The 26,555-nt window shown below is 40.0% G+C and overlaps 1 protein-coding gene across 1 annotated transcript in view; it reads right to left on the reverse strand.

Annotated features, from left to right (window-relative positions):
- The window catches only part of ST8SIA6 (ST8 alpha-N-acetyl-neuraminide alpha-2,8-sialyltransferase 6), a 123,628-nt gene that overhangs the window by 17,872 nt on the left and 79,201 nt on the right, over positions 1 to 26,555 (reverse strand). Inside the window, exon 4 of the mRNA XM_055296681.1 lies at positions 22,875 to 22,961. Coding sequence (XP_055152656.1) covers positions 22,875 to 22,961 — 87 coding nt within the window. The remainder of the gene's footprint in view (positions 1 to 22,874; positions 22,962 to 26,555) is intronic.

Here is a 26,555-nt window from a genome sequence, read left to right on the forward strand (position 1 = left end):
CCGTGAGCCAATTAAATCTCTTTTCCTTATAAATTACCCCATCTCAGGTATTTCTTTAGAGCAGTGCAAGAACAGACTAATACACCTTGTGTAGCAGCAGATTGTTCTTTATTGCTGGAGTAGTATTCCATGGTATGGATGTACCAGAGTTGGTTTAGCCATCCCCCTTGCAACTTTTGAAGATCTTACTATCAAAAATAAACATTCAATCATTCAACCCCAAAGCACTAGTTATAATCTCCCAGGAAAAATATCAGAATTATAATCTAAGATGTCACAGGCTAAGGGGATTTTCCAGCTTTTGTGTGCAGTGGCGGAGTGATAAGCATATGCTCTTTGTCACTTTCCAGCTCATCCATGTGACAGAGAGTAAGAGCCAGTGTTGGTTGGTATAAAGCTGCGCTGCTTACAACAAACAAAACAAAATGGAATTTTTATCTCTATTACGCTATTTCCCATCACCCCTAAAGTCAGAGTCAGTTCTGATCTTGGGTGACTCTAAAGTCAACTAGACATGTTCACAATAATGGGTACAGCTGTTGCTCCCTTGTTGGGTAAAAAGAAGAGGATACATTAAGAAATGAAGGACACTGTGGGTATTCATCAGAAATCCTGCCATTTCCATGACATCTCAGTTGTCTATAATGTAAGGTTTCACCTTCCATGGCAGTAAATATCCCCACCAGATTAGTAGGCACAAGGCTTAACCCGGTAAAACACTGTACACTTTTGCCATTACCCCCACCCGATTTCCACAGCACACAAGGAGGCAGAAAATACTATTATTTCTTTTTTTTTTTTTTTTTTTTGAGACGGAGTTTTGCTCTTCCCGCCCAGGCTGGAGTGCAATGGCACAATCTCAGCTCACCACAACCTCCGTCTCCCGGGTTCAGGTGATTCTCCTGCCTCAGCCTCCCAAGTAGCTGGGATTACAGGCATGCACCACCACACCTGACTAATTTTGTATTTTTAGTAGAGAAGGGGTTTCTCCATGTTGGTCATGCTGGTCTCGAACTCCCGACCTCAGGTGATCTGCCCGCCTCGGCCTCCCAAAGTATTAGGATTACAGGAGTGAGCCACCATGCCCGGCTATTATTCCCATTTTAAAGATGAGAAAATTGGGGTTGAGATAGGGTAAGTTATATGACCAAAGCATACAGTTTGTAAACAACTCAAACCTTTGTGTTCTGACATTCACTTCTCTACAGTTTACACTAGAGTGTGTTGTAATTGGGGAAACATCATTATCTAAGCCTCTTCCCCTTGGACGCTTCCCAAAATGGTACCACCATAGCATAGGTAGTTGTTCCCAAAGTAGGGCTGGTAGCATCTTGCTGAAAACCTACCTAGACTCAATTCAAAGGCTACCATACAATGTACATATAAATGCCTCAAAGCCTGTATAACTGAGACATTTGAGGCTCTCCTTTTACGTGGAAGATGTATAAGCTGCCCTACGGGAGCAGAATTATCAGGTGACCCGAACAATGTGCCCTAAAATGAATTGAAAAGAAGCCTCTGGCTTGATAAGAGTCTAAACCTTGCTGCGTTCTACCTTCAACAATTTCCTCCATGCAACCCAGGTTCAAAAGAGAATACACTGCTCATCCATGTGGCATCCCCCAAAGAAAGAATTGAGACTTTCTATACTGCACCGAGTTCTAGAATTCAGGAGAGTTCATACACTTTGAAAAATGCTTAACTTTCCAGGAGTAGGTTGGTTCTGGGAGAATCTGACTTAATGCTTTTCACCTGGATCTATAAAGATAAAATCGAAAATCTGCAAAATCACCTTTGCATCCAGATGTCAAATCATTTTTGTATTACAAATTCCTTTTGGGAAAGGGATCTTTATTAAAATTGTAAAAATTCCTTTTTTTTTTTTCACTGTAGGTGCTATTTTCTTTTTCTGTTTCTTTTGTTTGTTTGTTTTTATTTGTTTCAAGTCTCAGGTCAAAATTCTTCTTCAGTTCTAAATGCAGTGCTTCCTGGATTTCCATGAAGTGTTAACAACTACTTAAGGCTTACAGTTCACAGACCTTGGCTAACGACCTGAAGGCGCAAACCCATGGCTCCCAGGCACCTCTTCTGTTTATTAAACTCTGAACCTCTCTAATGAGATGTGAAAAAGTTCCTGTAAGGTAGAGGCTGCAGGCACTTTCCGGGTATTGATAAAGAGCTACCTTTCCAGAATTCATTCTCTGTGATTCTAATGAGGGTCCTAGGAAAAAGAGTTTTAAAATGTAAGCACAGCAGAAAGTCAAAGGATTTATTTACCATCCAAACCATTTCTAAAACGGCCACATTTCTTTCTCTTCAGGAAAACATAACATACATAGGCCAACAATCCAGCACTTGCCTCTCTCCTGTTGATGCCCCCTTTTTTGCCTCTCTTCTTGCCTCATGTGACATGTAATTCATGGTTGACCAATAATAACAATAACCAACATTTAGTGCATTCTCACTGCATGCTAAATATTTTACATAGATCATTTCACTTAAACCCTACAATAGCCCTACAAAATAGATGCAATTAATATTCTCATTTTACAGATGAGGATAACTTAGGATCATAAAGTTAAGAAGGTCACATATGACACATTCATTCACTCATTCATATTTATTTAGCACCTATTAAATATTGAGCTCTATGACAAGTGCTGGCTACACACTGGTCAATAAATTAAGCATTGTCTCTGCCTTTATAGTGTTTGTGATCCAGTAGGAAAGAAAATAAAAAGGTTTCGAAAGATGACTTGTAAGGCAGTAAGTAGCAAAGCAAAGATTCAAACCCAGAATTCAAACTACTCCTCTCAAAGCCACTGCCAGGGCTTGCACTGCAAAGAAGTGTTAAATACAGTGAGTTCTAAGTTTCTCTTCAAAGAATCAGTATGTCAGTATGTTCAGTTCTTTGTTCTCCATTTTAAAGTTTAACTTCCTTGTTCTCTTCGTCTCCTTGCCCGTAGTTTCAGTAAACAACCTTCCCACCAGTTCTAATCAGTAGTTCACATCTGTTCCCCTGGTCACCTGCTCCGTCCTGGGTCACTCCTGGTCACCTGCTCCATCTTGAGTCACCCCTGGTCACCTGCTCCGTCCTGAGTCACCCCGGTCACCTGCTCCGTCCTGAGTCACCCCTGGTCACCTGCTCTGACCTGTGTCACCTTTAGTCACCTGTTCCGTAACTGTCTTTCCTGCCAAAACTGCTCACCCCGCCACTCTGGCTCATACCCCTGCTCTCTTTAAAACGGCCAATCGGAATTAGCTTAGACTGTGTGGTCCAACCCTAGCCAATAGGGGAATGTCACAGCAGTAGGAGCTACCTGTGTCAGAGATAAGAACCCCTTCCCCTCCCTTGTTCAGGTGTGCTCTCGCCATTGCTCCCTTCATGAGACACACCCTTCTGTAGAAGTAAAATTGCCTTGCCGAGAAAATTTATGTTGGAGTGCTATTTTTTTTGCAGCACCGAAAATTTATTTCCAACAAAACCATGGTGTGCAATGGGGGAAATTAAAATGTTCTTATCTGAGCCACTGTATCTTACAACCCAAAATATTTTTCTAGATTTCTCAAGTTCGTATTTGGAAGAACTTCTTTAACAAACAATAAAAGAGCTTTCTGGGCGCAAGGGGCCTTTCCATTGCTGTCACGTAGTGTAGAAGACCCACCCCCTGCACCCCAGCTGCCCAGCCTCCACACACAGTCTTCATGTCCCAGTGACTGCTCTAGACTTTGCAGGAGTCTGTGTGTTTGCCTGTGGGCTTGTGTTGTGCAGCTATGGGAGGCAAGGCCTGGACAAGGTGAAAGAGAAAGAATACTTTGGTGTTACAGATTGAGAACAAGTCATCTCTGGTTAGAGGCCATTGAAGGCAAGAAGATTTACAGGCTTTCACTTGACTTTCTAGAACCCAGCAGGGTGCATTGGCTTTCCAAAATTCAAGTGTGATCTGAAATTGTATATTTAAAGGAATCATGGCTACAAAGGGAAGAGAGAGATACATACTACTCTATAATGTTCAAAACCACACCTAGTGTGCTTGGGTCTGTTGTGGAAGCTTACTTTCAAAGGCAATTGACAAACCAGGGCTTGTCTGTAGGGAACAGATTGAAATCCATGGTAGGTGAAGAACTAATAACATCCCAGCTGGGGAAGAGCAGATTCGGGGGATTCAACAGCTCTTTTCAAATATTTTAAGGACCATAAGGTAAAGGAATACTTAGATTTAACTTCTGTAGCTTCAAGATATAGAATGAGGACTGATATGGAGTGAATGCTTGTGTCTCTGCAAAATAAATATGTTGAAACCCAAAGCCCCAGTGTGATGGTATTAGGAGGTGAGGTCTTTGGGAAGTGATTAGGGTCATGAAGGTGGAGCTCTGATGAATGTGAGGTTAGAGTAAGAAGCTGGGGCCAGGTGCAGTGGCTTATGCCTGTAATTCCAGCACTTTGGGAGGCCGAGGCGGGCAGATCACAAGGTTTAGGAGTTCGAGACCAGCCTGGCCAACAAGGTGAAACCCTGATGTCTACTAAAAATACAAAAAATTAGCCAAGTGTGGTGGCAGGCACCTGTGATCCCAGCTACTTGGGAGGCTGAAGCAAGAGAATCACTTGAACTTAGGAGGCAGAGGTTGCAGTAAGTGGAGACCACACTACTGCACTCCAGCCTGGGCAACAGAGCAAGACTCCATGTCAAAAAAAAAAGAAAGAAAAAAAAAAGAAGAAGCTGGCTGTCTATAACCCAGCAGAGGGCCCTCACCAGAGCTTGCCAGAACCATGCTGGCATCCTGATCTTATACTTCACAGCCTCCAGAACTGTGAGAAATAAGTGTGAGTTGTTAAAGCCACCCTGTCTATGGCATTTGGTGATAGCAGCTCAAGCTGACTGAGACAAAGACCGATACATAGAGCAATTCAGCCCACATTCACTGAGCAGCCAGCAGCGATGTCCATGGCCCAAGGTTGTGGTATTACAATTTGCAAAGTATTAACTACAAGTATGAATAAAACATGGATGGGCCTTGCCCTCTGGAAGCTTAAGTGTATTAAGAGAGACAGACACAAAGCATCACTGGCATTTAAGTATCATTTCACTATAATATGAGGCTATGAGAGCGGCACAGGGGAGGGGCACTTAACCAATCTGGGAGTTAGGGGAGGTTTTGTGATGGAGCTTTTAACACAGAACCCAGCGCACAGGAGGCACTTGATCAATATTTCCTCATTGAATGAATAAACTTGTGTTTGAAGATAATTCTTTGGGTCGTATAGGATGGATAGCAGTGGAAGGAGATCAGAGGGAGGAAAGCCAGCTGGGACATGGCTGTGAGGTTTTTACTAGAGTCACCTAATTAAAGATTAAAAGGGCCTACATGAAACAAGTAATTTTAAAGTTGAAAAGAGGAGGAAGGAGACTTGAGATGTATTTAGTAGGTGGAAAGAACAGCCTGGGCACAATGGCTCATGCCTCTAATCCCAGCACTTTGGGAGGCCAAGGCGGATGGATCACGAGTTCAGAAGTTTGAGACCAGCCTGGCCAACATGGTGAAACCCCCTCTCTACTAAAAATACAAAAATCAGCCGGGTGTGGTGGCGGGTACCTGTAGTCCCAGCTGCTCAGGAGGCTGAGGTGGGAGGGTCGCTTGAGCCCAGGAGACGGAGGCTGCAGTGAGCTGAGATCGTGCCTCCATGCTCCAGCCTGGGCAACAGAGACACCCTCTCAAAAAATAAAAATAAATAAGAATGACAAAGGCAGCAGGGCGTTATGATAATGACTCGATATGAGATGCTCTTCTTGGTCTTCCCCTAAACCTCAGTACTCCCAGAGGAAAGCATTCTTTTCATAAATATTCATCAAGGGCATCCCGGGTGCCTTGCACTGTGCTGGGCTCTGGGGATATGCCAAGGAATGACCCAGACCCCCAGCCTGTCCTCTTCTTGCTCCTGGGACAGCACAATGTAGATGAGAAGCAGAAGGTGGAAGAAGCCTCTGAACAAGGTAACAAAGATGAACAATGGTTGTTAACTACGGTCCAGAAAGAAAGGTCAGCAAGATAAGGGAATCTTTTCTCTACAAAGGGTCACTGAACCACAGGAAGAAAAATCAATAGGTGGTTGTGCAAGCAAAGAACAATTTGATTACCGCTTAGGGAGCCATAGGAAATATTGTATTCATAAGCTCATAAATGTTTGAAAAGGGAATAGAAAACTATTTAATGAGCTCAGAAAATGGTTTCTAAATTTCAGCTCTGATGTTATTGGTACCTGCAGAAGAGAGGTGGAGAGGTTAAAGAGAAAGAGCAAACTAAGACTGCAGAAATCAAGGGAAAAAAAGAAGAAGAAACAGGTGAACATTGCACGAAACAGAGGAGGAAAGTAAAGTAATGGACACATGAAATAAAACACAGAAAGAGAGCCCTGAGAAAAACAGAAGAGATGAAGACAGAAGGCAAAAGACAGTCACCCACAGAAACCAAGGATATAGAGACACATGAAATAGACAGATAGAAATGCAAATATGTGATCACAGAGGAGCAGGTTTACACAGGCAGAACGTTCCACAGAAAGTGCCAGGAAAGAGAGACACCAGACAGTGGCTCAGATAGGAGTGTAAAACAGGGAAACGTGTGTTTGAAGCTCATGTCTATAGAAGCATAAATAATAATAATAAATACATGCATGGCTTTTACTGTCTCAAGCACTCTTCCAAGCACTTTATATATTATTTAATCCTTAAAAGAGCCTTATGAGGGAAGCACTATTATCATCACTGTTGTTGTCCCCATTTTTCAGATGTAGAAGCTGGGTCACAGTGGTGAAGTTACTTGCCTGAGGTCACACAGCTAGCTACTGACATGACTGAGACTTGGACACAGGCAGTCTAGTCTTAATAGCTGTGTGCTCTTAATACTGCCCTATATCCCTCTAATTGTTGTCTAATATATGCACAAATAAACCACGGCAAAGATGCGCAGAGGGGGAAAAGTCAAGAAGAAAGCCCACACAGTCACTGTCACAAGACATGAATAAACTCTGTTGTATTAGGAAGTTTTCATGCTGCTAATAAAGACATACCAGAGACTGGGTAATTTATAAAGAAAGGAAGTTTAATGGATTCACAGTTCCACATGGCTGGGGAGGCCTCCCAGTCCTGGCAGAGGGCAAGGAGGAGCAAAGCCACATCTCACATGGGGGCAGGCAAAGAAAGAATGAGAGCCAAGTGAAACCACTTGGGTCTCTTTTCTTGTAAAACCATCAGATCTCATGAGATTTATTCTCTACCATGAGAACAGTATGGGGGAAACCACCCCAGTGATTCAATTATCTTCCACTGGGTCCCTCCCACAACATATGGGCATTAGGGGAGCTACAATTCAAGATGAGATTTGAGTGAGGACACAGCCAAACCACATCATCTGTCCTTCATGGGAAAATATCTACATCTTCGGAAATTTTGGAAATTGTGACTAAATATTCTTAAGCTGTGCTGAATGTTCACAGCTATATGCATAATAAAAGAGGGAAACAGTGTCCAAATCCCTCCCTCGCAAGGGCCAGGGAAGACCCAGCCTGACACAGGTTAAGGGGCTGCAGGTTGGAAACGGGAGTGCATGGAGTCAAGGCTAAGGGTGAAAATCCCTGCCCAGGCAACAGATTGCTTGGGGCTGGGTGAACCAAGACAAACTCCTGCCAAAAAGATAGGATGGAAATACTCAGAAGAACAAATATAATTCACGTGGACATGAGTGGATAAACAAATCAAGCACTTACTACTATTCTTACTACTAGGAATGTAACAGAAAAAAAGACAGAGAATATCCCATGGAGAACTCTTAGCTAGTGGGAGACAGAAAACAGCAAACAATTAGAACATGGTGCCATCTGTCTACACTGCAACAGGAGGAGGAGGAGGGAAGAGCTGGGCTAGGCCAGGCCTACTATATACCTCTGAGGCTTCACAGAAGGAGCCGGGAGGAGTGAGACTGCAGCACAAAGGCCCACTTCCTCTTGTGACAACAGTGGACCTTTGAGACTGAGATGCCTGGAACACTTCAGGTGCTGCTCTGAGTGGGACAATCCACTCCCTAATCTTGTGTTTATATTTTGCTTGTTCCGTAATTAAAGCAAAGTACAAGCAAGTTTGGCTGAGTCCAAATCCACAATCATGCAAGCCCAAGGAACTGGGCCAGCCATGGCGTCAAGAGCACATTGGAAGGTACCCAAGCCACCTAAAGTTTGGGGACTCAGCTCCCCAGAAGACACAAAACTTAAGCTGAAAACTTAAACAGAACTAGCCAGGTGAGGCAGGAGAAGGAGATGGAGGGGTAAAGACTGAGAAGCAGGAAGGAGGGAATGTGAAAGCCTGGAGAAGAGAGAGAGAGAGCATAGAATGTGCAAAATTCTGAAAGAAATCCTGTGTGGCTTGGCAGATGGAGAACTAGGTGGAGAATGCTGGAGAACTGTAGCAAGAGTCTTACAGGCATCACAAAATCAACAATGTGGCTTTCTTCTATGGGAAAGGGCAAAGCATTGAAGGTTCTTAGTTATGGAAGTGACACATGGGATATGCATTTTAGGATGTGCACCCTGGCTTCAGTGAGGATAGATTAGTGGGTCTGCAAAAAGATCCCACTAATCAGTTAGAAGGATAGGCAATGACCCAGTGTTGCAGTGGCCACCATCAACTCTTTCTCTCCCTACATGCACGTGACAAGAAATGAAACCTAAAATTCCTCCGCTTGAATCAGGGCTGGCCTTAGAAAGTACTTGAACCAGTAGAATGCGGCAGAAGAAGTGACATTCTGGGATTTCCAATGCTAGGTCATAAAAAGTGTTGTGGCTTCTACCTGGATCTCTTGGAACGTTCATTCTCTGGACACTTCCCCAAGGAAACCAGCCATTCCCCCAAGGAATTGAGCCTTCTTGAGCTGCAAGAAGCTCAAGTCACATATGGAGGCTCCTTTGAAGATCCTTTAGATGGCAGCTCTAGCTGAATTCCTGGTAAGCAGTCAATGGTAACTTAACTGACAGGTGAGTGTCACATCTTGGATGTCCAAATCAGGCGAGCTCTCAGATGACTCCAGTGGACTACAACCCTATGGAAGCCCTCCATTAAGAGTTGCCTGGGCTGGGCGTGGTGGCTCACATCTGTAATCCCAACACTTTGCTGAGGTGGCAGGATCGCTTGAGCCCAGGAGTTGCCCAGGCAACATAGGGAAACCCCATCTTTACAACAATTTCAAAAATTAGCTGGGCTTGGTGACATGCTCCTGTAGTCCCAGCTACTCAGGAGGCTGAGGCAGGAGGATTGCTTGATCACAGGAGGTCAAGGTTGCAGTGAGCTGTGATGGTGCCACTGCACACCAGTATGGGTGACAGAGTGAGATCCTGTCTCAAAAACAGTAACAACAACAACAAAAGAAATCCCCAGCTGAGCCCAGGCAGCCCATGGAACTGAGAGAGAATATGAAATCACTGTTTTAAGCCATCAGTTTGGGGGCAGTTTACTATGCAGCAATAGATAACCAACATGCCAGTTAAGAGAGAACGATAGCTATGTATGTATGTCTGGGCTCTCCAGAAAAATGGAATCAACAGTCTATCTATCATCTATCTATTTATCTTATCTATCTATGTATGTATCTATGTATCTTTGTATCTATGTATGTATCTATCTATCTATCGAGACTTAAGAATTGGTCCACACAATCGCAAGGGCTAGCACATCTAAAATGTGTAGGGTAAGCCTGCAGGTTGGACATCTAGGCAGGAGTTGATTCTGCAGTCTTGAAGCAGAACAACCTCTTCTCTGGGACACCTCAGTTTTTTGCTCTTAAGGCCTTTAATTGATTGGGATGAGACCCACCCACATCATCAACAGTTAAGTGCCTTTACTTAATGTCAGTTGATTGTTGACATTAACCACATCTACAAAATACCTCACAGCAACACTTAGATTAGCATTTGATTAAATAACTGGGTACTATAGCCTAGCCAAGTAGACACATAAAATTAGCCATCCCAGTAACCCAGACCAGAGATGGGTGGTGAGATTTCAAAAAGATAGATTTAAAACATATTTAGGGTGTGAGACGTTAGCAAAAGTTTGGCGATGGACTAGAAATGGGCACTGAAGGAGAAGACGGCAAGGACCACCCAGGAGTTTCTGATTCAGGCCACAGGGAGAAGGATGCTGACTTCTCTGACACACAGAGTAGCGTAAACGAGAGGGGAGAGGGCAATGATGATAATGAAGGTGGTGACGTGTTGTGGTTTTAATTCATGCTAAGACTTGTAAAGAAAAAAAAATGGGATCACGTTGCAGAATCGGAGTGAGATTGTGAAAAAGCAGGACTGTGAAATCTTTGGAAAGAAGTAAGGGGGGCACCCATCTGGCTGCCTTCAGGTACCTTTTCAGTGAGCATAAAGCTGTGACAGAAGTGACTTGCAAGGATCCCCCCGGGGGTCTAATTGCATGAGTGTCCTTTGTCTGCCAAAGCGGGTGGATCATGAGGTCAGGAGATCGAGACCATCCTGGCTAACACAGTGAAACCCTGTCTCTACTAAAAATACAAAAAATTAGCTGGGCGTGGTGGCACGCACCTGTAGTCCCAGCTACTCGGGAGGCTGAGGCAGGAGAATCGCTTGAACCCGGGAGATGGAGGTTGCAGTGAGCCGAGATTGCGCCACTACACTCCAGCCTGGGCGACAGGGTGACGTCTCAAAAAAAAGAAAAAAAAGCCGATTGTGAATTGCTAAGTGTGAAAACACAAGTTCTAAAAATACAAAATCAACAGTTAAGGTGACTGTTAAGAGTTCAGAATATATTTTAGTTTGCAGACAAAAAAAATCTAGGTCACTGCCATTATTGTTCAACATGTGAAGAAGAGAATGTAAAGAAACCAATTTTTGTTGACGGATTATAAACTTTTATTTAGTTAGATATTTTTAGGGAAGGAAAAGGGAAGAGTAGGAAACTTTTTTTTTTCTTTTTTGCAGACGTTGTCTGGCAACATATTGAGAGCCTGAATTAACACTGAATCCTATGAAAACAGTTTTGTAATTATAATGCTGAATCAGTCTTATGTGTAATTACACCAATATGCTACTCTGTGAAACATTTCTTATGGGAAATGTTCCTGGTATACTTTGTATTTATGCCACTGTCTTTTATAAAAGGTGCCATTATTTCATGAACTTCAATTTACCAGACCAAGTCCTAACTGTAGGCTTCGGCGAGGGTCAGTAGTGCAGGTGTATTTCAAGGAGCTTCGTCTGTGCTCTGAGAAACTGTGTCTTGCACAGGTGGAGAAACAGGTAGGCAGGTCAGTTTTGCTCATGGCCATTTAGTGAGCCGGGTTCACATACATAAAGGGGCCCGAAGTGCTCCCAGAAAGCCAGCGCACATCTCAGGCATTGTTCTGGGACAGCTCCTAGGGCTAGCTGTGGAATTCATCTTCCGCTTTTTAGCTTCAGCCCCACACTCAGCTTCTGTTTTTGCCTGGCCTCTGGGAACTGCTTGTGGCTTCTGGCTCCCTTCCAAATCCTGACTTTTCATCTATGCCCTTAGGCTTCACCTGGCAGAATCTCAAATAAGAATGATCCCTTCCTACCCTGGGTTTGCCAGCCCTTATTTAGCCCTAGTCAAGGGTTAAGTAATCTGGGGGCGGGGTGGGAAGCGTAACTCTTGGCTCTGCCTGTAGTGGAGCTGATTAATTTTCAGGGAATTCAGAGCGATTCCTGATTAGACCTCAGAGCACGTGGTTTGACTGGCCATCTGGAAAGGGAGGGGCGAGCCACAGACAGTTCATACAAAGGTAAATCCTTTTCTACGGAAAATAATGCACAGAAAGACGATAACCTAGAAAGTTGAAGTTTAATACTTTCTGCTTGGTGTGACCTACTTTCCATCATGAAAAGACCAAAGAAAGTTCAAACATAACAAACTGAACAGGAAGAGTTGGTCCTTACCAAGCACATGGTATAATCCATATGAAATGATCACAAAAGCAAAACTGGGGTTTATAAATGTTTACACATCCCCCTAGGCAGAGGACTGGAACAGAAACTATTATAGCGTTATTGTGCCATCATAGACTTGCTGTATTTATTGCAGATACCAAGAGTTTAAACTAGTTAGTAAATATTAATTGTAAGCCAGAAAAATGATATTAAACTGGAAATAATCAGAATAGCTACCATGTGCCGAGATTCTAATATATAACAGACTCTGTACTGAGCATTTGACATATTGAATATTCATAAAAACTCACAGAGGTAAGTACTGTCTTCATTTTACTGACAAAGACACTGGCTAGGAAAAGTGGCTTAGCCTAATAAGAATAAAGACATAAAGACGTGGCCATCAATAACCAGCAGCAAAGGTAAAATGGTGCCTTTAAGATGTTCTAGTAGGAACTCATTCACTTACAGGAGAGACCAAATTTAAAAGAAAATGAAAGATGAGGGATAACAAACAAGAAACATCAATAATAAAATGCCTGAAACAACCAAGGCACATGGAGTCAACTTAAAGCTGAGCCTAGAAACCAGACTGTACTCCCCAACCCTTTCCAACTCCTAGTTCCTATAGTGAGTCTTGACCTATTTTCTGAACCACCTAGAAAGAGCCTTTGTTCCTCCTGATGTATTCCGTAAAACACATGACTCAAATTAACCAGGTCTGTAAATTAAATAAACACACACACACATGCACACACAAATGAAAATTTATTAATTGTGGCTGGCGTAATGAAGGTGAATTTCAGGATAATACGTCAGCAATGACTTAATCAGGTTGTCCAGGGAAGGCTTCCCTGAGGAGGGGACAACTGGTTCTAAACTGGTTGGGGCAGGGGTGGAAGTGGTTGGAGCGATGGGGCCAAAGTCCATAGTCCCTCCAGTTATTGGGCAAGAAGTAGATGAGAAGGATTCATCATGGTTCATGGTGGTTCATGGTGGCCAGTTTGAAGGTCATGGAATAAGTAGAAGGTACTATGAGAGAGTAGGTATAGACAACTCCTGCCAGGATTTGGCTGCGTCGTGGAGGACAAAGCATCTTTGAGTGTTTAAAAAATGAAACAAAAAATTAGATTGAGATGGCATGCTGACATACTGTGATTTTAGAATCGACAGGCTCTCAATGAGTGCTTGCTTCACACTAAAGTAGTTTATGTTATTAAGAAAACAATGATCTAGCCCCAGCTACTCCGGAGGCTGAGGCAGGAGGATCGTTTGAGCCCAGGAGTTCGAGACCAGCCTGGGCCATGTAGTGAGACCCTATCTCAACAAAACAAAACAAAACAAAAATGATCTAAGAAATCCAGTGATTTAAGGATTCCAAAGGCAGGGAAACATTCCATTTCAGCCCCAATAGATTGAAGGAAAATTAAGATCTTCAAATAGACACCCCCCACCTTTTTTTTAGCAACACATCTATACCTCAGTTAAAACAGGGTTGTCTATTGATTGAAGGAAAAATAAGAGCTTCAAATAGACACCCCCCCCTTTTTTTAGCAATACATCTATACCTCAGTTAAAATAGGGTTGTCTATTGAACTAGCCAGTTGGTACATTGGGAAAAATCCCAGTAACCTACAGGGGAGCTGTCTGTAGTCCTCGTGATCATTAGGCTGACACCACACTGACAGGTAAGATACGGCCATTGATAGTCATCCCTGCTTCACGTTAATCCGTGACACTGATCTCAGAGTAGAGATTGATCTTCAAACTCCTGGCTCCCTCAAAATATTGGGAAGGTGGCATGACCTGTACATTTAAAATTGGAAAGTCAAACATCAGTGATTGCCCCTTAATGAATCTAGTGAGATAAATAATGGAAGACATGGTATTCAGAAAAGCCAAGAATATTATAAGACCTCAACAACTGGAGAAACCTCATGTCATCATCTTGCCACTTTTCCCTTTCCCTGAAACTGCTGAGTGTTTCCTGCCCCCACCCCAGCATCTCTCTTCTAATTGCTCTACTGGGCTTCTCAGTCCAAGTCTTCATCACTTCACACCTGGCCCAGTGCAGAAGAGGCCACCTGTGCTACCTAACCTGCACAAGTCTACTGCACTAACCATTTTTTCATGTGATGGCAGAGGGGGCAATGGATATCAAGAATTCCAAGACTAGATATCCAGTTCCTTCATTTACTAGTGATGACAACTTGGAAAATTCACCTAAACTCTGAACCTCTACCTCTTCATTTGTTAAATGGGGTTAAAAAAAAAAGTTAAATTTCTTCCAGGATAGAAGTAAAAAAAAAATTTTAGTACTGTAACCAGGACATCTATATTTAACCTTCATTTTACGTTAAATTATTCCACCATCACATATTAGATGAAACTCAAACTCCTAGGGCCCCACATAACATGACAGCTAAAGAAAGAAAATGAATAAATACCCAAAGGAAATGAAATCAATATGTTAAAAAGATATCTACACTCCCACGTTTACTACAGCATGATTCACAATAGCCAAGATGTAGAATCAGCCTTAAGTGTCCATCAGTGGTTGAATGCATAAATAAAATGTGGTATATATACACAGTGGAATAGTATACAGCCTTAAAAAATGAGGAAATTCTGTCATTTGCAGACAACAAGAATAAACCTGGAGGACATTATGCTAAGTGAACTAAGCTAGGCACAGAAAGACAAATACTGCATAATCTCACTTACATCTGGAATCTAAGAAAGTCGAACTTATAGAAGTACAGAGTAGAATGGTGGTTACAAGAGGTTGGGAGGAGATGATGGTCTAAGGGTACAAAGTTTCAGTTGGGCAGAAAGAATACATTTTTCAAGATCTATTGCACAACATGGTGACCATAGTTCCTAATAATGTATTGCATATTTCAAAATTGCTAAAAGAGTAGATTTTAAATGTTCTCACTACAAAAAAAAATGTTAAGCATGTGAGCTGATGGATATGTTAATTAGCTTGATATAATTATTCCACAATGTATGCATATATCTAAACACCATATTTTATTCCATAGATACAATATTCATCAATTAAAAATAAATATTTAAATTTAAAAGAGTAATAAGTAAAACTCTTCAAAAAGTCCAAATTCAATCAGCAACTCAGATGTCTAAGTTTTTCCCTTAACAGCTAATGTGTACACTGATATTGTTAAGTTTATAAAAGATCAGCTCACATATTTGAGTAGAATGTCAGAACTAATGCAAGGTAAAATGAAATATAAAAGAATATGATGATTAAAGCAAAGGATAGGAAGTCAATTGAAGTATAAACTCATGAGTGAAGGAACAATGTTAAAACACTGGAGAAAGATCTATCTACTTTGATATTGTACCAGTGTAAACAATGTCATGTACCAATGAAGACATCGCAAGCAATGTTATAAGGAAAAGAGAATTTGAAACACAAGGCAGCCTAAAAGGGAGCTCATTTGACATGTGAACATAAAAATATATAGCTAATATTGTGTACAACTTGGGAGATAAATTTTGAAGTAGAATTTAGAAGACCAGTGAACCCTATGTGAGTTCCATATACTTTGATGGCAAAGTTTATATTCTGAAGACCAAGGAGAGGAGCTAGTCCCTAAATGTGCAAGAGTTAGTTTCTGTTATTAAATACGGCAGAAGTAATGACATGGTGTGGTTTCTGTTGCTTTTTCTAAATGCACAGGCATGCTGTACGGTAATGACAAATAGAAGACGATATGACAGTATATTAATGCTGAAAAATGGTCTTGATGCAGAGGAAACAAAGAAAAAAGCTTTTTCAATGTGACAACTGACCCAAATCACCTATCATAAAGTACACACATCTTCTTAGATTAAAAAAAAAAAAATATGTATTGCTTTCAGCTGTCAATGTAGTCACCCTGTATGAATTGTAAACAGCAAACATTTAGAGGCTCAGAAAAATGAACTTAGTCTTGTATTATGGAAAGAAGCCCCTAGCAGAGATGATTTTTGGTTTTCTCCAAGAACTTTGTTCCACAGAACAAAACGCCTGGGACATAATAAGGTTCAATAAATGTTAATTGAATGAAAAAGTGTAAGCTCACAAAACACTTACCAAAATCAAACAATACTGTTGCTTTTGCAGAAATGGTTCAGAAAATAAGTGAAAACTTCGTGGTAAAACTAAGTGTGGTTTTCCAGTTTTATGATCTAATGCAAAAATTTGATTAACTTGTCCCATCTCTTTTCATAATTTATATCCTTTCACAAAGTTAAATCATTAAATGGTATGGTTTGAATAATGTAAATGTCATATAGCTAAAACAGTTAACATAGGTGGTAGATATGCATGTGTATTTTGTTTAACACTATTTTCTTCAAAGCACATAAAAATGAAAGCAACACGGTGACTGTTATTTTAGAAATATCAATGAATCTACAAATACAGCACTGGAATCTTTTCTCACATATCCAACACAAGAAAGACAAAGAAATAACTTTCAAGAAATTTTAATCAAACCTGAGGGGATAATACAAGATTAAATAAAATTGCCACAGTGTAATAGTTATCTGTAACAAAGTAATCAGGCAAGAAATACCTGTTTTACAAGTCATTTGAAAGGTATCTCATTTGCCTGAGTCATAAATGTGTGGGTTGACATAATAGCACTGTTTCCTGCCACTAAGTTTTCAGTAAATATGTGATTGATAATATTCAGTCATCTTGGATTCCAGCTCATCTCTTTGAAACATGACGATGTCTATAAAAATCAAATGGTATTAGTGGCTCCAAAAGAAACTAAGAAACAAAATAATAGTATGTGTATTTCGGGGCCGGGGGTAGTGGGGGCGGGGTGGGGGGGGGTTGGGGGCAAGAAAGTAAAATAGAAATTAAGCACTCTTACTGTGTACCTATTAGTTTTCTGTAATTGCTTACACAAATGAATATGGTTCTTTTAAGTTAGAAAACTATTCAAGAAAGCTAATGCAGTAATTACCATGCAAGTTACCTAGGGAATCTAAGACTAATTACTGGAGCTCAAAGATCTGCGGGGATAAAACCTGCTTACCAGAAGTTTCCAGAGCTTCACAAAGGCTTCAAGGGTGAAGCAGAAAAAGTGGGGAAGGAGGAGTAGAGGGCGTCTCATATCATGTTTAATTTAAATTTAAGCATCTCAATGTTATTCTCAAATAGCTGAGTGTCACGCTCAAGCAAATGATTATCCATGAGTCTTCTAAAAATCAGAGGGAGAGACTGTGAAGAGGAATAATTTCTTAGACTGAAATACAGGTAGATTTTTCACAAATTATTCTGTGCATTAGCTTGTCCTTGGAGGGAAGGGGGTGGGACCTCTTACAGGAGAATCAATCAAGCTTTTAAAAGCAGAAAAGGCAGACACCTGAACATTGTTGACTCTGTACAGCTACACCTAAAAGAAATTAGATACCAAGAAAGAACAGAGAGCAGGACATCTTCAACTCTTACTTAAATCTCTCTTTAATTGAGTTCAACTGGTATCTCGCAAAATGCAAATTCATAGCGGAAACTTTAGAATCTGTGGTAAATTTCAGGTAAATCTGAGCCAGACTCATGCCTATGCTTGGGATAACCATGCCATCTTGGAAGGTGATGGGATAGGCATCCTGGATAGGCAATTGAATCCCAAACAGAGTCTCAGGGCCAGAAAGATCCTTAGAAATACATTAGTCCATGTGGAAGGTCCTAGTGAGAATCTGATGAAAGTCACAGATTCTTTTCCCAGAAACATGTACAAAATCTCACAATTTCAAGAGTTTTAGGAAACCACTTTCATGGACTTCAGATTAAGAATCTTCCTAGTTAAGCCTTTCATGTTTCCAGGTAAAAGCTGAAGGAAGTTCGAGACTCAAACGCCTAGCTGCCAAGTTCTCAGACCCCACAATTAAGTGCTGAATGAGTAAAAGCTTAGGAATCTATAAAAAGAGGACAAACCCCCTCGTAGCACAAAAAGAAAGTTAAAATAAAATTGCTGAGAAGATAGACTTGGAGAAGCCCTATGTCTTACAAAAGCCAGATTTAAACTGCAGTTGCTTTTCTTTTTTGAGAGAATTCATTTTCTCTTAGCATTTATATTTTCCCCAGACCAAGGAAAAGGTCTTCTATATCCAGTTGTCCTAAAGTCAGCTCAAACACATCCTGTCCGAGATGCTTTTATCTTCTCAATCCAATTTCTCTTTGAAATCTTTCTATCTGTCAGTAGCAGCATGAGTATTCCAGATGCAAGATTTCTCATTTGACTTTGTTTTTCTTCTCCTTCAATGAGAGAACTGGAAGTCAACAAGTAACTAAATCCTCCCAAGTCTTCAGTCATAGAGCAATTTATTGGGTACCATCTATGTGATAGGCACTGCAGATACAAAGATAAACAAGATAATGCCATGTCCCCAAAGGGCTCATAGTCAAGCATCTCTCTTGATATTTTCTTAGCTACCATTGATGTTGTAGGTGATCACCATTCTGTAGTTACTTGTCTACAACCAGCCCCTACTTGCACTGATTTTTCTACACTACTCCCTCCCTCCTAATACTCCAACTTGCTTTCATTCATTATGCTGTCTGAATACTTTCCCTAAAACAATAAATTCAATTTGTAATTCCTTTGCTAGCAATATTCCTCTTGGGCTCCTGGTATCTACAGAATGTCTGTGGACTTTAATAACCAGATCTCCATGCATCAGACTCTTCCTTGTCTACCTGAAATTATCCTCTTTATCTTGCGTACCTAATAGTACAAGTTCATTGCTCCAGCCCAACTGGCCTTGAAACTTATTGGCCTTTCTTCCTGGCCTCTTCAGTCCCAAATTGGTCTCACTCTCCCTTTCCAGCAGCCATCTTCAGAGCTATAGCTCAAGTTCTGCCTCTTTTCACAAAATATTTCAAAAAACTATATCCCACAGTGATCTTGCATTAATATATGACAGTATTTGTCCAAATCACTCATTCTGATATTCAATCATAAATATTCATATTTATATTTCTTGTCTTTCTAAAGTGACTATAAATTCTTTGAGTTCAGTAAGAAAACATTACACTTTTTTGTTTACTTTCATGCATCCATTTCTTTAATTTTTTTTTATTGAGGCCCTATTTTGTGCGCAGCACTCTACCAGGCATGAGAAAAGTCTACAGTGCTCTGACTTAGTAAATCTTAAATTTTTGTGGCTGAGTAAACTTTATCTTTTTTGATAGCAAGTGACATATTTATTTAAGAAAAATAACTTTTAAGCTCTCTCATGGTTAGCTCACACACAGAGGAGTCCTGTAATTTTCAAATAATCCCTAGGTGTCAACTGTTGGAAGTTTCAACAATCAGGTTGCAGATGAGTTTAAAATATATTGACTTGTTTGTATTCTTCCAAATTTAATGTAACTTTTGTAATTGCTGCTTAAAAATTACCACGTTTTGAAAACTCACATTCTACTTTTCTTCAATTTGGTCTCTAAGTAAATAAAATAAAATTAAAAATAATTTAGCTACATGACATCTATAATTACAGTGAACATATCTATAATACCAGCTTTATAAACAAGCAAGAGATTCCCCAGATTTGGCCAGCTATATTGGTAAAAATTGAGGAAAGTAGGTGGTTTATTATGATTTAATTGCATAGACTTCTGCTGAGGGTTTCTGTAATTTAGTTTAGAAATAGGCCCATAAAAAGAACATTACGATATAATAAATATTCAAGTCAATAAATAAATGTCTGCGTGCCTGTTCTCTTCTCTGACAACAAAGTGTATTATAGCCCCAGATGTTTACTTTTTTTTTCTTTTTTGAGGCGGAGTCAGTCTGTCAGCCAGGCTACAGTGCAGTGGTACAATTTAGATCACTGCAACCTCCGCCTCTCAGGTTCAACTGATTCTCCCGCCTCAGTGATTCTTCCAAGAACCTGGGACTACAAGTATGCACCGTTACGCCCAGCTAATTTTTAGTAGAGATGAGGTTTCACCATGTTGGCCAGGCCAGTTTCTAACTCCTGACCTCAAGTGATCCACCCACCTCGGCCTCCCAAAGTACTTGGATTACAGGTATGAACCACTGTGCCTGGCCTAAGATGTTTACTTAAATTGGCCCTAAAGGGATGGATAGGCCATTGGGAATAATTGTCATGGTTACTGATGCATTTTTTTTTAACGTGGAAATGGTACTAAGGTAAGAATGGCTGTACCCTCCACGGACCAGCCATCTATACAGATTCTATACCTCATAATCTGCAGCAGTGACTCTCATACAGCTCTGGCATTTGAAGAGACTGATTTTTGTCCAAAAAAAAGAAAGGAAAGGAAGACAAAAGATTTACAGATAATATAGTTATTAAATGGACCCAGACATTGTGAGTGAAATAGAGATGATTGAAGGCTCTGAATAAGGTTACCTTCCCCCAAGGGAATCCCCAAAAAGGGATTTCCTTTTGCTCCTATCAGGCATCTAAGCTAAGGGCAGATCTAAATCCAGCTCAGGATGGAAATGTTTCAAAGTTGGCCTTCAGTTCTTTCTTTTTTTTTTAGAGACGGAGTCTTGCTCTGTCATGTCACCCAGGCTAGAGGGCAATGGCGCGATCTGCAACCTCTGCCTCCCGAGTTCAAGTGATTCTCCTGCCTCAGCCTCCTGAGTAGTTGTGATTACAAGTGCGTGCCACCACGCCTGGCTAATTTTTTGTGTGTGTGTGTGTATTTTTAGTAGAGATGGGGTTCCACCATGTTGGTCAGGCTGCTTTAGATCTCCTGATCTTGTGATCCACCTGCCTCAGCGTCCCAAAGTGCTGGGATTACAGGCATGAGCCATACGCCCAGCCCCTTCAGTTCTTTTAAAAACTGGTTTTTCCAGGGATTCAAAGTTGGCCTTCAGTTCTTTTGAAAAATGGTTTTTCCAGGGATTGCTAGAAGCTCTGCTCAGCTTCTCTGCCTCTCAGCCAAATTTTGCTTTTGTATTCGGCAAGTTCTTTGTGAGAAAAACCAGCCCAAATTGATGGGTTCCCTTCACCTTCTGGGCTTTAGTCCTTTAAATTCTCCCTGTCTTGGTGGCAGGGAGGACCTGCTCCAGTGTCCTCACACAGGTGTTTGGTAGACTTTGTTTTATTTCCATTACTCTCAAGAGGCTTGGTCTGAACTTAACAGCCAGAAGTAAAAGCTCCTATACTCCCTAATTTGATCATTACAGTCATTACGAATCTATCTTTCCAGCTAATTATCTTAGATTGATCCTCAGTAGCTCACTACCTGAATCTCTCCCTCTTCTTTTCTTGTCTATTCTGCATATGCAGAAAGGTTTCTCAAAATCAGACTCTGTTATCACTTGTTGACCCTGTGATCATTTAGGTTATGATTGTGCAATTTTCAGTCTCATCTTCCTGCCACCTGGACCTCTCAAATCCAGTCTGAAATAGATTGGATTTGGCATAAAATGTCCTGGAAATGAAATAGTTAAACAGGAATCCCCTTTCCAGCCTCTCTTCCTAAAATATCAGGTAGGAAAAATGTTTAATGATCTCCTGCAGGAAGTCATGATATCCATGTGTCTACCCAGTGGAGGGAAGATATACCCATTTTTAGCTTTGACACCACCAGGAAGGCACTCTTTCACCTACTGGGGGTGGAGCAGAACCCTCCTCACATTGGCAGCAGAATCGAAGGCAGTTGGTCCAATCATACCAGCATATTCTGACTGAAGAAGGAACAGGCAGAGCCACTATATAAGGCAAACAAGAAGAGCTGCCTTCCCACATAAAGAAAGAGAACCATACTGCAGATATTTCTTAGAGTATTTTAGGGGAAAGCAAAGTCTCTTTAGTAATAATTTTTACAAGTTTAATGCTTCAAGTAAACTTTGAAAATAATGAGTAAAGATAAAGACATGTCTCTGAATTGTAATAGGATAAAATAATTTGGCATAGGATGAAATTGGAATGGGATGTACAGGAAAGAATCAGAATGTGGAAAAGAAGGAGGAAGAGGAGGAGGAAAGGAGGAGGGAGAGGAGGAAGGAGGAGGAGGGGAGGGAGAGGAGGAAGGAGGAGGAGGGGAGGGAGGAAGGAAGGAAAGAAGGAAGGAAGGAGAAAAAAGAGAAGGAGGAGGAGGAAAGAAGAAGAGGAAGAGAAAAAAGGAGGAGGAAAGAAGAAAAGAAAGAAGAAAGAAGATGATGAAGAGGAAGAAGGAGGAGGAGGAAAAAGAAAAGGAGCCCCGCCCCCCGAAACAAAAACCAGAGCAATGTAGACCAAGCAAGCACAGAGACAACTGACCTTGATCTATGATATGTGGAGGTATGGGGGTAAGAACTATCAGAGAAGTACTGATGCTCCCTCACTGCATATTGCTTTAACAAAGTTTATTTCTGTCTGGATGGGCTACAAGTTTTCCAGCTACAGCCCTATAATGGTCAAGTGATAACCTGGTTTGCTAGTTGACACCTCCTTCCTGGGTTATTACTTAAAGCAACTCATGCCCCTGAACGTCACTTGTGTTAAAAAGTGAATGAGGAAAAACTGGAAGAGTATGCAGAAAACTAAAGTTGTTCTAAAGTGATGGGATTATAGATTATGTTTTCCAAACGTTCTTTACTACGATGACATTTTATTTACTAAAATAAATAAATACCAAATATAAATGGTACCAAAAAAACACAACATCTTCTAAAATATAACTTAAAAACATAATAAAATCTTTCTTTTGAATTTGGGATTTTTTGTAATTAAAACAGTAACATAATGCAAATTTCTACACAAGAGGTGGAGATGGAATGCCCTGTGCCTCATGAGAGGGTCTTAGAATTTAGTCGGCCTCATTGCCAGCTGGGGTTGGTTCTACTTCTCTTTTTAATAACATATTGCCTATTTTTCTACAAAGCAAATGAACAAGACATTTTTAAAATCTCGTGTTATTTATGAAAAAAATTACCTAAAATTTGCATATTCTTCTGCTTGCCGTTTCCATGGACAACTCTGTATATCTGTGATAATCTGAAGGTAGTCGTTCTCTGAATACCTAAAAATTAAATGTCAATATAATTAGAAAATAATGATCTCATATGTAAGTCTTCTTAGAAGATACTTTTATAATCTACTCACTTTAGTCTATAAATATTTTTTGATATAAGGTGAGGCAGAAATAATTAAAATCATACTCATTTCAAAACACCGAGAAAATACAATTTGTAAATGATTATTATGTTGGTGTAGGGATTTATAATTTGCACATATCATAAGCCAAGTGTAGTATTAAAAACCATGACAACACACCAACTCACATATGTATCTTATGGACATTTCACCTTGGATTGAAAGAATTGACAAATAAATATATATTTATAGATGTTTTATAGATGTTTGCCATAAATATGTACTCAATAGATTTTTTCAGACTCTAAGTTCACATATTTACCTTGGAATGTATAGACAAAAATTTCCTCCAAATAATTATCTTCAGTTATAATTTTGAACTGTACATTCAACACCCAGATTGGACTGTTGAGAGAGAAGTTTATTGACATAAAAATCTATAGGTAGAGTGGTATAGTTTGAGAAGCACTGAGCAGGATCCCAGTCCCCATTAGATCTCTCCCTATCTGAAATTCCACCATTAAGTATTAATTTCTAAAGCACAGAATATCCTTTAGTCTTTTTTTATATTTTATTTTTAATTTTTTTTTTTTTTTTGAGACAGAGTCTTGCTCTGTCACCCAGGCTGGAATGCAGGGGCACAATCTCGGCTCACTGCAAGCTCCACCTCCCGGGTTCACGCCATTCTCCTGCCTCAGCCTCCTGAGTAGCTGGGACTACAGGCGCCCGCCACCACGCCCGGCTAATTTTTTGTATTTTTAGTAGAGACGGGGTTCCACCGTGTTAGCCAGGATAGTCTCAATCTCCTGACCTCGTGATCCGCCCACCTCGGCCTCCCAAAGTGCTGGGATTACAGGCATGAGCCACCGCGCCCGGCCCCTTTAGTCTTTGTGTTCTCATTTGAAATGCAAATATCCCTTTGAGTGAGAAAACTCTTAAATTTTATTTCAATTAGTAACTTATTCATTAGTTGCCAGGTATTAGTGATCAAAGGCTCTACAACAATGAGATAGAATATATGTTGAAGACATAATGGAGAAGAAAAATGAAACCAGACTGGTATCTAGATTGACAGAACGTGATGAAGAGTACTGGGAATGGAAAATATTAAAATATATATGAAAGACTTTTTCTTATTTTTCTAAGTCTTCTTGAAAGAAAATTGTTTAAAGTGACTATAATAATATTTGAGGTGGGGTTATATATGTAGACATAAATGCATGACAACTATAGAACAAAGGCCAGAAAGAGGTGGGGGTGGGAAAGTGGAAATAGAAGTGATATAAATCATTTGACAACTGACAGCAATAAGAAAAAGATGAACACTCTTCACCTAAAACAACGAGCAAAACCAAACAAAATCATAAAAATGTTATCATAAAAACACTCAATCCAAAGGCAGGCAGAAAAAGAGGGAAGGGAATAAAGAAGAGGTAAATAGAGAACAAAGAGCAAGATGGTAGATTTAGGCCCAACTGTGTGACTAATCTCAACAAAGATAAATGATCTAGGCATACCAATTAAAAGGCAAAAAATGTTAAACTCGGAGAAGAAAGAAGATGAAGAAGAAGAGGAAGAGGAAAAAGAAGAAGAGGAAGAAGGAGGAGAAGGAGGAGAAGGGGGAGAAGAACAAGGAGGAGGAGGAGAAGGAGAAGAAGAATCGACCAATCCACATGTTGTCTACATGAAGCATATTTCATATAAGCAAATAAAACTAAAAAGAATCATTAAAACAAAGAAGGGCTATATTCATAGTATATTTCTGAGCAAGGAATGTTACTACAAGAAAATAATATTCCCAAGCAAAGAATATTAATGAAAAAATGAGATTAGAGTAGAAATTGATAAAATCTTTAAAATTCAATGAGATCAAAAACTTTTGAAAACATCAATAAAATTGATAAAACTCTTGCTGCACTGATTAGAAAAAAGTGAGAGAAGATACAAATGACCAGTACCAGAAATGAGAGAGGATGGAGTGCTAAGAATCCTTAAAACATTAAAAGTATAATAACTTTATGCCAAAATAGTTGGTGACATAGATGCAATGGATATATGTGTTAAAAGACACAAACTACCAAAGGCCACTCAAGAAGAAATTGATAACATAAATAGTACTATAGCCATTAATAAAATCGATTTTGTAATTAAAATTCTTCCTACAAAAATAAAAATAAAAAAACACTAGGCCCAAATGGCTTCACTGGAGAATTTTATCAAACATTTAAGGGATATTAATACCAATTGTATGCAGTCTTCTAGAAAACTGAAGGGGGTAAGACACTTCCCAACTTACTATATGAGAACAGGGTTACCCTGATACAAAAATAAGGAAAAGACATTGGAAAAGAGAAAAAACAGGCAGGCCAACATTTCTTATAAAGATAGATGCAAAAAATCCTCAACAAAATGTTATTGAATTGAATCCAACAACATGAAGAAAGGATAAAGCACTGTGACCAACTGAGGTGTCTATCAGGAATTTGGTTTATTTTAAAATCAATCAAAGCAGCTCACCATATTAACAGAATAAAAAAAACACAAATAATAATCTCAGCACACAAAAGGATTTGACCTGATCCAACATTCAGCAATGACAAAAACCCTCACAAAATTCAGTGTAAAAGAGAATTTCCACAATTTGATAAAGGACATTTACAAAAACACCCATGGCTAGGGTCACACTTAATGGTGAAAGACTGAACGATGAATGCTTTCCCCCTAAAATCAGGAAAAAGACAAGAATGTCCACTTTCACCATCTCTATTCCGCATTGTATTAGAGGTCTAACCAATGCAATAAAGAAGAAAAGGAAATAAAGCCATCCAGATTAAAAAGGAAATAATAAAACTGTCTTTATTCAGAGATGATATAATCGTCTAATGATTGTAGAAATGATGTATACATATGCCAACACTTGACAAATTATACTTAAGTTGAAGTTCATTGAACATTACTCCTCAAAAAATTTTAAATGTTTATTACTAAACTAAAAATTATACTTTCCATGATGCTATAGCTAAGATAATAAGCATTACATATCAGCCATTTTTAAGGATCAAATATCTAAAATTTAAAATCGGATTTATTATGAACCTAAAGTATGTTTAAATTGATATGCTTTTTCAAAGAGTTCCCTGGATAGCTAATAAGTTGCTACTTCCTATGAGCTCTCAGACTGCTTTGACCAACATTTCTATAATAGCTTCTCTCACATTAAATTTAATTGTGAGTTTACACGTTGGTTTCTCAGTCTCTCCCTTCCCCTCAGGACTTTGAGGACTGACCATTTCTAGCCCAGCACAATCCCTGTGACATGCTGATTTGTTTTTATTAACCTAGGAAATGCATTTTATTTATTTATTTATTTAGAGATGGAGTCTCGCTTTGTTGCCCAGGCTGGAGTGCAGTGGCGTGATCTCGGCTCACTGCAACCTCCGCCTCCTGGGTTCAAGCTATTCTCCTGCCTCAGCCTCCTGAGTAGCTGGGATTACAGGCACGCGTCCCCATGCCCGGCTAA

This window comes from Symphalangus syndactylus, chromosome 10 (assembly GCF_028878055.3).
Source record: "Symphalangus syndactylus isolate Jambi chromosome 10, NHGRI_mSymSyn1-v2.1_pri, whole genome shotgun sequence".
NCBI classification, from domain to species: Eukaryota; Metazoa; Chordata; class Mammalia; order Primates; family Hylobatidae; genus Symphalangus; species Symphalangus syndactylus.